This window comes from Megalopta genalis, chromosome 13 (assembly GCF_051020955.1).
Source record: "Megalopta genalis isolate 19385.01 chromosome 13, iyMegGena1_principal, whole genome shotgun sequence".
Taxonomy (NCBI): Eukaryota; Metazoa; Arthropoda; class Insecta; order Hymenoptera; family Halictidae; genus Megalopta; species Megalopta genalis.
This window is the reverse complement of record NC_135025.1, coordinates 5,720,329-5,731,605: the sequence shown is the minus strand read 5'-3', so window position 1 is coordinate 5,731,605 and position 11,277 is coordinate 5,720,329. Positions and strand designations below refer to the sequence as shown.

The 11,277-nt window shown below is 39.2% G+C and overlaps 1 protein-coding gene and 1 long non-coding RNA gene across 5 annotated transcripts; one reads left to right on the top strand and one right to left on the bottom strand.

Moving 5' to 3' along the window:
* Window positions 1-248: 248 nt before the first annotated feature.
* Window positions 249-11,019, bottom strand: LOC117224418 (serine/threonine-protein phosphatase 2A 56 kDa regulatory subunit gamma isoform). 4 transcript variants are annotated; one of them, XM_033477344.2, is made up of 9 exons: window positions 10,818-11,019; window positions 10,023-10,085; window positions 7,508-7,685; window positions 4,657-4,859; window positions 4,194-4,588; window positions 3,784-4,117; window positions 3,477-3,695; window positions 3,178-3,405; window positions 249-3,099 (listed from the first exon to the last, which is right to left on the bottom strand). In XM_033477344.2, exons 1-9 carry the CDS (start codon window positions 10,845-10,847, stop codon window positions 2,950-2,952), a joined length of 1,800 nt encoding a protein of 599 aa, XP_033333235.1. In that variant the 5' UTR covers window positions 10,848-11,019; the 3' UTR covers window positions 249-2,949. The 4 variants fall into 4 exon arrangements, with proteins under 4 accessions (XP_033333235.1, XP_033333236.1, XP_076382097.1 ...); XM_033477345.2 differs by lacking the exon at window positions 10,818-11,019 and adding an exon at window positions 10,250-10,515; XM_076525982.1 differs by lacking the exons at window positions 7,508-7,685; window positions 10,023-10,085; window positions 10,818-11,019 and adding exons at window positions 5,355-5,862; window positions 6,365-7,480.
* LOC117224421 (uncharacterized) lies at window positions 4,806-5,919 on the top strand. Its single transcript, XR_004491221.2, has 2 exons — window positions 4,806-5,006; window positions 5,317-5,919. It is a non-coding gene; the product is annotated as an uncharacterized LOC117224421 (long non-coding RNA).
* Window positions 11,020-11,277: the final 258 nt, after the last annotated feature.

Genomic DNA, 11,277 nt, shown 5'->3' with positions numbered 1-11,277 from the left:
GTCTGAGATATGGATTCTGTACTTAAAAACGCTGGGAATATTTTGCAACCAAGAACACCAGTTTAGAGTTATTAATTTCTCAAATATTTATGCTTTCTGTTTTCTACATCGAAAGGCGGCAAATTCAAATTCGACGAAGATCGTGATTCTTTGCACGATTTGTAAAGTATAAGAATTATTATATCGACCATAAACGGGAATATAAATATTGAATATAAAAAGGCCTTCGATGGAATAATCGAGATTAATTTTCGTCGTTTGTTATAGTTATTTATTTATTATAAAATTATGCTTCCAACAAATTGTAAAGGAATATATGCATGCATGGAATCGAATCGATCGGACAGACGATCGTTAAAAAAATTTTTTGCAATCGAACATTGATACACAGCTCTGTGTTCTGTTATAATTAGTATTTCTAGGTTTGAAGCAAATCGCTGTACACGCGGACATCACCTACTTAACATTTCTCCTCTTTTGTGATCTACAATGATCTTGTAAACTTTACGTAAGGAAGAACCAAGATTTTTTCTATGAGATTCAAAGCTGCCTAATAATTTGTTTTTCTATCGATATCTGTGCTCCTCCTTGCGTAAAGCGTATATTCAGCTGTTTCCTCACCTTTTCGTTCTCTTTTTAATCTACAAAGTACTTAATTATTGGCTGTTCCGTTGTCATCATAAAAAATGTAGAACAATCGATCAAACTTACTTGAGGTAACGATGTTTACGGACGAAAGTAAATTGTCATTTTACATTTTGTATAATACAAGCCTGACACTACGTACAAATGAAAAATTCGAAGAGCAAATAATACGTACTCGTTCATCGTTGAACAAGTAACAGTCTTCAGATGTTTCTAGTACGCGAAGTTTATAATGACGTGTCCCTTTTGATTACGGTGTACAATTTTACGAATCTCGAAAAGTATCACATGTTACGCGCGAAAACAATAAACTCAATAAGACACAATAAGTTCGAAGAATGCGTCTCTCACGCCTGCTTTCTCTCGAATGATTTCAACGATCGGTAAAAGCCAATGTAATCCCGATGACTCAATTAGCTTCACAAAATTCTAGCTGCAACAAAAGGACTATTTGGCGGTTCGTTGGAAATTATAATCTGTTCAAGTGTAAATATTTTTTTTACTAAAAATACTTTTATTACCAAATGCTCCTTAAGATACAGTGATACGATTCAAAGGGAATTCCATCGGGATTACACCGCGCCTCGTAATAAAAATTATTATTGACAAGAATACTCGGTTATTTCTTTTTTTTGTAACAAAAACAGCGATTCTCATTTCTTAGGGACGATTAAATAGTAAATAGTTTTTTTTTTATATTTATCTCATTTGGTTTCAATTTTCGTTACTTTAATAGTACGTGCTAATCGTTTATCTATTCTCAACAAGTTCATTCCTTACACAATGTTTAACATAACAGCCTGCCAGCAGCGCAAAAGATTAAAGATAGTTCATTTTTACTTAGATTCGCCTTTATCTTGCAATTTCGTACACCTTTCTAAGTTCTTCGAGTTCCTTATTCTGTTATTTCTGCCCTTTCTATTTTATATTAGCGACGAAACAGTAATTATAACTTCTTTCTTCTTTTTCTTCGATTAACCGCGAGACTGACGAGGCAACGACGCAACGACGGCTCATGCAAGCGTTCTTGAGTAATATTCGTGGTGTCAATTGTACCGTCCCGGTAACGTCACGTCACGTTTTTTTTTTCAACTCGTTGCTTTCTCTCTTTCTTTCATTTTCTTCATTAACGACCCTTAATTATAGGCCTCTGGCAGAGGCGATTCTTGCGAATGCGTTCCACAGGCATCTAGGCACGACAGATATAAAAGTAGTACGTTCAGGAATACTCAGATTCATAACAATCGATATTCTAAAATAGTGCTATCACGTTCATCTAACTCTAAAAAACGATGTCACTTGTTTCTGTCTTTTTTCAATTTTTTTTTGTTCTGCCTATTTTCTATGTATATTTGGCTCATTCCGCTGCTAAATTACGAGCTGTTAGCATTGAAGCAACTATGTATCACTTGTTATTTAATGTCTGCCATTATCATTCGTTTCGTTTTATTTGCGTTATCAGTGGAAACCTCGCTCAGAAATGTAGCGCCTCAAAACTTGCATACTAAAATCGATTTTTCTTTGCTTTTCTCTTCTTTAACCGTTATTACGACATCAAGCACGCGGCCATACTTTTTTTCGACCTCTCTCTCTCGCGTTCGTATAAAATTTGTTTATTTAGAGTATATATATATATAGGGTGTTCGATAAACCATAAATTTCTGTGATATGAAGAAAATCCCCCGCTCGGCGCAAGACAATTTTCGAACACAATTCTTTATGAATATGAATTAGCGGTCAGTCTCGATCATCTTCGTTTCGGTCGCAAAGATGACTTCCGCGAGCACCGCCTTATTGTCAGCGATAGACTTCCTCATACGTAAGAAATCTACAGTTTACAAAATACTCTGTATACGCATACATACTTAGGACCCTTATTCGCTAGATTTTTATCTCGTATGTCATGATTTTTCTTTCATAGCGAGTACACGTAACGTATTGTTTGTAGGTCTCGCGACTCCTTGTGTGTAGATCGTTTCAAAGAGTATATAATAAGAAGTTATCAGCTTTTTATCGTTTTCATCTTGTAGATTACTACAGACACATTGTTATATCTTCCAAAAGGTGCTGGGTGCAATGAGAGAAAGCTTTTTATTTTGTTACCGTAAAAGGAAAAGAAACAATTAGCATACGCCTTGACAGTTTCGATACAAGGGGGAATATTAAAACAATGTCTGACCTCTATACGATCGAATCTGTGTTTGGGATCGTCGCCGTGTTTTGTTTTCTCTTCGAAAAAAAAAGCTAACTCCCAACATCACTGCAGCAGAAGAGAGGATACATGGGAAGAGATTGCGGTAGAGACTAGCAATTATTGGGGTCCGGTGGCGTGACAAGGTACTCATCTGCACGTTTGTGATCGGACAATGCCCGCATTGTATGTGTGTCTTGGGGTAAATCGCTTTTCCTTCGCAGAAGTTGCTTGGTTTTATTAGTATTCGTCATCTTCTTTGCCTAAAATCGAACAAAACATTTCAATTAACGATATACACCATTCGTTTCAGTTTTCTACGATGCAAATAAGCCTCCTACCTCGTTCGCTTTCGCTTCTATCTTCTCCAATGTGAGCGGTGTTTGATCCGTATCGCCATCTTCGTCGGGCGGAGGACTATCCAACTGTTGCGATAACGAGAGGTTCGCAGCGGTATTAGTTAAACCTTTGACAGCTGCGTTGTAATTCGGATGTCTCATCGCCAGAGCTTCCACGCGCATCCAAGCGTCATCTCTATCTTTCATAAGCTTCCTTTCTCTTTGACGGTCCTAAAAAAAACGTAGCAATTGGTATTACATATGGTCATCGCGTTGTTCTTGCAGCACCAGAAATTACGCACCTGATAATACTGTTGAGTACATTCGTCGAACACTTTGTGGTTCATCTCCATGAACAGTTTCAACGCGTTGTAGATCAAACCGTGAATGGTCTTGTTCCAGTGATCTCGCGAATTCTTATAAAATGCTGGATACATAATGGGTAATATGACCGAATAATTGTCCGATATCAAAGACATTATGTATTCGTTGTTCCAGTAGTAAAGAGCCCTTTCAGCCACCTGGAAAATCATTGCACGACATATTCGTATAATGCCGATACGAATCCTTTCAGCTCGGTCCACGGTGCCGTTAAAATGCTTAAAATACCTGAAAGTGTGGAGATGAAACGCATTTCGCCAATTGTCTAAATAATGGGTCCATGACTTTTTGGAATTCGGCAGGTTCGATCACATCCAAAATCTCCTCGAGTTCGTTCAAAAACATCACCTCTTTCGGGGAATGTGTCTTCGGCCAGAATTTCAGTAAACTTCTGATAACAGGCTCAGTCAACGACGGGTCTTTCTCCAGGAATTGAACAACGCAATATGCTAATTGCGGATGATAGACGGACAGTGATTTGGCTTTGTGCAAAGGTAAAAGCACCTTTAATAGAAAAATTTTGTGTTCCTCCTTCAGAGGTAAAGCGAAACCGTTGATTATGCTGCAAGGAAAACGAGGCAGTTGTTTAAAGTGCGTTCCGGATGACGGATAAATGTATGTACAGTATGAAGAATTACCTTCCCAGAATCTCTAGGAGTTCGGCGATGCCATTGTGGTGCTCAGTTTCATATATAAATCGGTAAAAAACATTGTTTATTTGTTTCCTGATATACGCCCTAAGCCCTAAGAACTTTCCGTAAATTCTATGAAGTGTGGTCTTTAGGAAATCCCTTTCCCGCGGATCCTCCGAATCGAAGAGCTCCAACAGTTGCAGGACAAACTTCTGATCTATGTAACGCCGCGCAATGGAAGGCTGAAAATCTTGAGACTCGAGTAGTCGGAGAAAAAATTCGTAAACCAACTGCAGATGCGGCCAAGCTGCTTCCAGAGTCGGTTCATCCTCCTCTGGATCGAACTCGGCGGCGTTCGGATTCGACGACGGAGGAAGCGTACGGAAGAGGTTCACTGCGAACTAGAAACCACCCGTTACAAATCATTCTTTCTTATTCGTCGAGAATGATAAGAGTGCCCCGATCTTACCATGTTCACCGCTTCGGGGTATATAGCCTCCGTGATCACGTTTTTGTTCTTGGTAACGTACTCGACCATCTCGTACAAGGCGGTACGTTTGACTTCCTTCCATTTTAAGTCCGATAAAGGGTCAGACTCGAAATCAAAGAGAACGCAACATTGTCGCAGTTTCTGTATAAAAAGTTCCTCCCGTTCGTTCCCTTGTTGCGTTTCTAAAACGAGGAAAAGAAGAAAACGCTATTCATATTGGACAAAACGAACCTGGACGTCGAGACTCATACACAATTTATATAGCAAATACAAAGGCGGCAAGAAAATACTCATCGGACTGTGTAAAAGAACTCCTTAGAAACCGTAATGTACGACCTATACATTTTAAATATTATGTCTCTTTCCCTTTCCTGGTGCCTTTTTATGTGTATTTAACATACATTGTATCTCTCTATTACCACATCCATTCTTATACACTGTTTTTCTCTGACCCCTCCCCCCTCCCGGTACTACTTTTTTATTCTCTCTCACTCTCTCTCATTCTCTCTCTCTCTCTCTCTCTCTCTCTCTCTCTCTCTCTCTCTCTCTCCCTCTCCCTCTCACACAGCATATGCGAGTTCTCCACAAGACAGCTTCTTTGCGTACCTGCAACAATTATGTTTATTTAAAAATGACTAGGTTCAAAGGAGGAAGGCGGTCTTCCGAAAATTCGTTACCAATTAATAGAGGTCGTAGCGGCTGATAATGCGAAGTAAAGTTGGACAAATAAGTCTTATTCGGTTCCCGCGAGAGGACCGTGGCTAAGGCGAGGCCCTGATGGAAGCTTGGACTTTTCGGCAAGCCGCCGGATGCGAAAGGATATCCGTCCACGTGAACCATTTTGCTTTCGAGAAGGCTGTCGAAACGATTCTCGCCCGAAAACTTGCTATTTCTTCGTCTAATCTATTAGAGCGAAAGCGTAATAATGTTTTCCCAGGAAAACGGCTACACTTACCACTCCCTGAAACTACTATCACTAGGGAAAATTAGTGGAGAACAACCAATACTAGCGGAGCGATTACAGATGACCCCGAGTTGTTACAGACTGATCCTCGATTTTTATACTAAATAATTTGTTTATATTACATCGATGCCGTATACGCTTGCTTATGCTACCGTTAGTGTATCTTTACTTTCATATGTATACATATATGAGAGCTGGAGATGCAGTCAAGAAGTTGTAATCTGTAACATAATATTACTATCAAGTAATACAGCAAATTTGTTTTACTATTTGAAAAAGTTACGTTTTAATTGGTCGTTCAAGAGTTAAGATAAAATATCTGTTTCGGTTGCAATAATGTTTGTAATAATAAAATAATACAAATTATTTCGAAGAAAAATAATCAATGAAAATTATCTTATCGTTACAATAATGTACTATTTTCAATAATATAATATATTATATTTAATATAATATAATATATTTTATATAATATTTATATTAATTATAAGTATTATATTATTTAATATAATATATTGTTAATGATTCCTTGTGAAGAGTGCCGATTATTTTCGATTTTTAAGGGAAAAGCTGGTTGGTTTCCACTGACATTTCTCACTATTAGTTCTGTAGTAAACGAAGATATGGAACAGGCAAATTAGGGGAGCAAGCAAACCGTTCTAGAAGTGGTAAGTCGCGGGCTTTAAACTCGGAAGGCATTATTTTGCGTTCGAGTATACGCACCGGTATTCCTTCTTTACATAGCAATCTGTTGCTTCGAGATATAACCGACGGTTCTTTCGAGCGAGAACTACCTGTACCTAGATTCCGGCTACGATATCGGGTCTCTCGCGACTATTTACGCCGGCACGATCGACACAACCATCGACAAGTCCCGGGAGATCACTGAAGTGCGAGCAATTGAAATTGTCAAATTGCTGTCGATGACAGAGGCCGTTTGAACGACGAACGACTGTTTACGTTAGAAAAGTAGGAATCGCTAAACTACGCTGAAGCGCATGCCCAAACCACCGCACCTTACAATCGATACGGTTTGACGTAGTTACTTCGGAATTCTTCTACGAGCGAAATTAAAAAGACGAAATTAATTCGCCGATTCGATTTTGAACGATAACGAGTGAAATATCCTTGAGCGACGACGGTGCAACATCCCCGACGTATCTCTTAATTCGCAGAAAATTTCTCGCTAAAGAAATTTCCCTTTTGACATATTTTAAAACCAGTGCTGCAAACTTTTACAGAGTCGAACATACAAATTTATAGAACATTTTATTACTAGGCCGGTAGCACTTAAAATTCATTGCGGGAGAAGTTTTTTCATTCGCAACAAGATCGTACAGGTGCCGCCTTCTGTACGTAATTTCCGCAAACTTGCAACCCGCTCGCCAAAAATCTGCTCGGTCAATTCATAATCATCGGAATTTATTCACAATAATAATAATTCATAATCATCGGAGTTCGATGGATTCGTATTTTATTGCTGAACTGTAGATTTAAAACGTTCGTAGTTTTTTTAATTCGTATGAATATTCGCAGCTTTTTTTATTCCATGTAATAATGTAATTTGATAAAATAAGGTAATGAAACGTTTAACAATGCAACATAGTAAGCTGCACTCTAACTTGCACCTACCCTCGTTTAGACTTATTAAGTATATTGCGGTTTATTCTTAGCAAGGACAATGACGATTAAGTTTAGTACTATTATTTTGATCAACTAATCAATTATTTTACGGTAATAACCGCAGAAGAGAGTTTAGTGTACTTTGCCGCTGAATTTTAAAAAAATAGAGCCACTGTTTCGAACGACTTACAGTGGTGCCAATTTCGAATTCTACAGAATCATAAATTGATTCTGGTAACTTACCAGACAGAAGCGGCAACTTTTGAAGTTCCCGATTTTTCGAAATATTGAATCTTGAGCTACTTTGTCGCTTGTCCTTCTTTATCACAGGACCGCCTGGCTGGTATTTAATTTTGTTGATCAGCGTCGGTGGTGGCGGTGCGCTGGTCACGGGTGGTCCTCCTCCTGCTACCTTGTTAGCCTGGAATAATATATTGAAAGCTTCACTGTCGACGTTATAGAACAAAACGTTTAAATTCGGGAGCTGCGATAAAAATGTAAATTTGATCGACAAAGTCCCTGACACGATACATGCAAGAACATTGTAGACCCAACTTTATCCACCCTTATGTTTGATAATTCTTTCGAAAAGGACAATAGTCGTACAATTTCAAGCAAATATCAATGGATTGTTTTACGGTTGCTCTAGATGAAAAGAGCAAGTAGAAAGTGCCTATTAGACATGTACTTTTTTCAATAATCTGCTCTCGATTAGCTATTAAAAAAAATGTTTTTCATATATATATATATATGTATATACATGTATGCCCATCTATGAGTAATCTTTATTACATTGGATACAATTCTTCCAACGTCGCGTTATTGCCTGGATTCCTTGAGAGAAGTTTTGTAGGTGATCTTGAAACCATTTATGCACTGTGTGTCGGTCTTGACCCTTGGTCTGACGTGATGTCCATTCAGAGGATCTTCTAGCAGCCAAAAAAGATGACAGTTACTTGACAGTATGTTTGGCAAACGTACAGGCTAAAGTAACGTTTTTATAAATTAGTCCGCTAGATCTACATCAAATCTGGCTTACTAAAGAATACCTGCATTCTCATTGAATGAGAACATTCATACGGATGCGCAAGAATGACTTCAACACCAATCACAAAACTTCTTCTCGAGGAACCTAGCTAACAACTTATATCGTATAAAACCGATGAATTTTTGTTCTACCATAGACGACTTAACGCTAAATCTTTTCTTAAACTTCCCTACCTCTCTGCACACATTTCTGTTAAGGCATTTTTGTGATTGCTTGAATATTCTTGGAAAAATACATGCACATTTTACAATTGCTACTTTTATTTGAATCTCTTACTATTCAGAATTTAATAACTCATAGGTGATCCTACAGGTAATAATATATACGCATATACATTATATGTATATAATTCACATAATCATAATAACACTGTGCTAAAAGTAATATTTACCGATTTCTAAACTGTTTATAAACAATTAATTATAGTGTAAATTAATTTTAGCAGTAATTTATTGTAAACTATTATTGACCGTGATAAATTGTTAACCGATTACTCTACGTTATCATCGATCGATAATCAGATTCGAAGCACTACGAAATTTTCTACAGGCTATATACAGGCCGTTCGCATATTTAATTTATTTATAAATCGAGTTTATAAATAAAACGATTTTGTCACTAATCCATTGGTTCCTGGTTTATTTCTTATGTATCCTCTTAGCCGTTAACGGTATAAAACATTCGAATCATTTCAGCTGTTGCAATTATAGGTTCGTATCACATGTGCGCGCACGATAGGACAAATACCAAGCAATGACAAAATGACAATATATTTCAGCACGAGAAAATAACGAACGAATATGTTCTAATCATTGTGATCAATTTACACACGGCATTTTAATTGTTCGAAATTAACAAATACAGATCCCGATATTATTATTATTATCTACCGTCGTGTAACATTCATGCAAATACGTAAATATAAATATAAATCTTAGCAAATAAAAGAAAAATTTGTTTTTCGAGACTACTATACTTTGAAATCAGTAGTAAAGGGAACCATCCTTTCTTAAGTAACACCCTGTATACTGATAAGTTGATTCCACACATATCGGGCATTAAACTTTAATTACACGTTAATTATAATCGGGAAATACGTAACAACGTTAAACGTCGTTAATTACAGCGTAGCAATAGAGCGAGAAACATGAGTTTTAAAAAAACAGCAAACCTCGGACGAAAAAAATAATATTTGGACTTGTACGCTATATTCGATTTGCACGTTGTTTTCTATTTATCAACTAAGTTGAACATGTTCAAGCGCCACCTGTGCCAGCAACATTTTTCTTCGAAAGAAAACTGTAAAACCGTTCCAGAGAGATAGAAACGTCGCATGATTGTCAATGACTGGGGCCCGGCTGTAAAAAACAGCACCGCGGTTATCTCTACGTATGTGCATAGGTTCGTGTTGCACGCGTGATAAACGATTCCGATAAAGAGAAAAATTTCAGGTGAGCCGAAGATGGACACCGAGGATGGACTCGGTGTAGTTCATGAAATGTTTCGATGTTATAAAGAACGATGGACACGAAGCGTTCCATCGTTTTGGAAACGAAACGTCAAGGCTTGTAAATGGAGCAGGAGAGAAGCGGGGCTCTACCGTGGGTGGGAATCGTCGATGACAGGAGTGTCTCGAGGATTCGTAAACCGAAGTCGAGTCACGTCGGTGCACGGAAAGGGGGGAACATAGAACAGACGATATAACCTCACCTCGTCACCTGTCTCGCCATCCTTGCCGTTCTTTCCCTTGTCCTTGCCAATCTTTGACGCATCCTGGAACAAAAGGAGCAATAGTCACCACTTGCACGAGCTCACGATGCCACGACAGCAACCACAACAGTTCACATATCCACGACGCGGGGCACCGCTCGCGAAGACGAAACTCTCGACTCGCACGATGTCATGAACGGAAACGAGAATTAGCAGATTCGATGTACCATAATGCCGGCCCTTCAGAACGTTCGTCCGTGAAAACGTGCTTGCGAAACGGATATCGGGAAATCGGAAATCACGCTACACCCTTCGGTGTCTCAGCTACCGGGGTTGTTTCCCCGAACTCTCTTTACTCTCCCTTCTTCCCTTTCTCTCTTTACTCTCCTACTATATCCCTGTCATCGTCTCTCGCTCCCCTTCTTTTTCTCGCTCACTTGTGCTCGCTTTCTCACTTCCTCTTTGCTTCTCCCTCTAGTTCTCTCTTCTGCTCGCTCCCTCTAACTTTCTCTCTCTCTCTCGCATTCTCTCTCTCTCACTCTCTCTCTCTAGTGCTCGCTCAGTCACTCCCGCTCTATTTACAGATATATGCATGTATATTTCTCCCTCTCTCTTTCTGACTACGAAGCGCGCGTGTGCCTGCGATCTCTCCTCGTCGCAAAGGAACGCCGTTTTCATTGCATACGTGTGCACCGACCACGTAAGGAGAGCCACGCAAGATCGGAACCAAATCCAGAGCCGGACAAGATCAGAGACCAGAGGACAGACTCGAAATCGGCAACATGCATCACGAACCTTCTCTTTCTTCGACTGCCGGCTCGACATATTGCTCCCTCGGTCCCGAATAACGGATACGCGCGATCGACCAGAACGAGCGGTTTAACACACTTTGAAAATACGTAGCAACGCATCGATCACAGCGGCCACCGAGACGCCGACACGAGACACTCATTCGAGGCGGCCATTGGCTATGCTCGGCGATTGAACCTTTCGACCGGCGATTCGCGCCACTCGCCTATTCAACGTTACACAGCCTCCGGTTTTCCACTAGCTTCCCCGAAAACACCGAGGGAATGGCTACTTCCGTTCGTCCGCAGAAATATCATTCGTTATCTGTATTCTATAATTCTGTACTCGTTAGATCGTCCGACATTACGAATATTAATGGCTAATGCTTATTTAACATTACGAGATCTAATGATTCCATGGCGCAGCTATGTTCTGCGATAACACAGGCTATAGCGCAATCGACAAA

Bases quoted from the DNA above. Each gene is read 5' to 3' on its own strand.
- LOC117224418 (XM_033477344.2), bottom strand. From the start codon at position 10,847: ATGTCGAGCCGGCAGTCGAAGAAAGAGAAG. The intron at 10,086-10,817 runs GTTCGTGATGCA...CTTTTGTTCCAG, and splicing joins GGCAGTCGAAGAAAGAGAAG to GATGCGTCAAAGATTGGCAA. The intron at 3,406-3,476 runs GTGCGTAATTTC...CGTTTTTTTTAG, and splicing joins GTACTCAACAGTATTATCAG to GACCGTCAAAGAGAAAGGAA.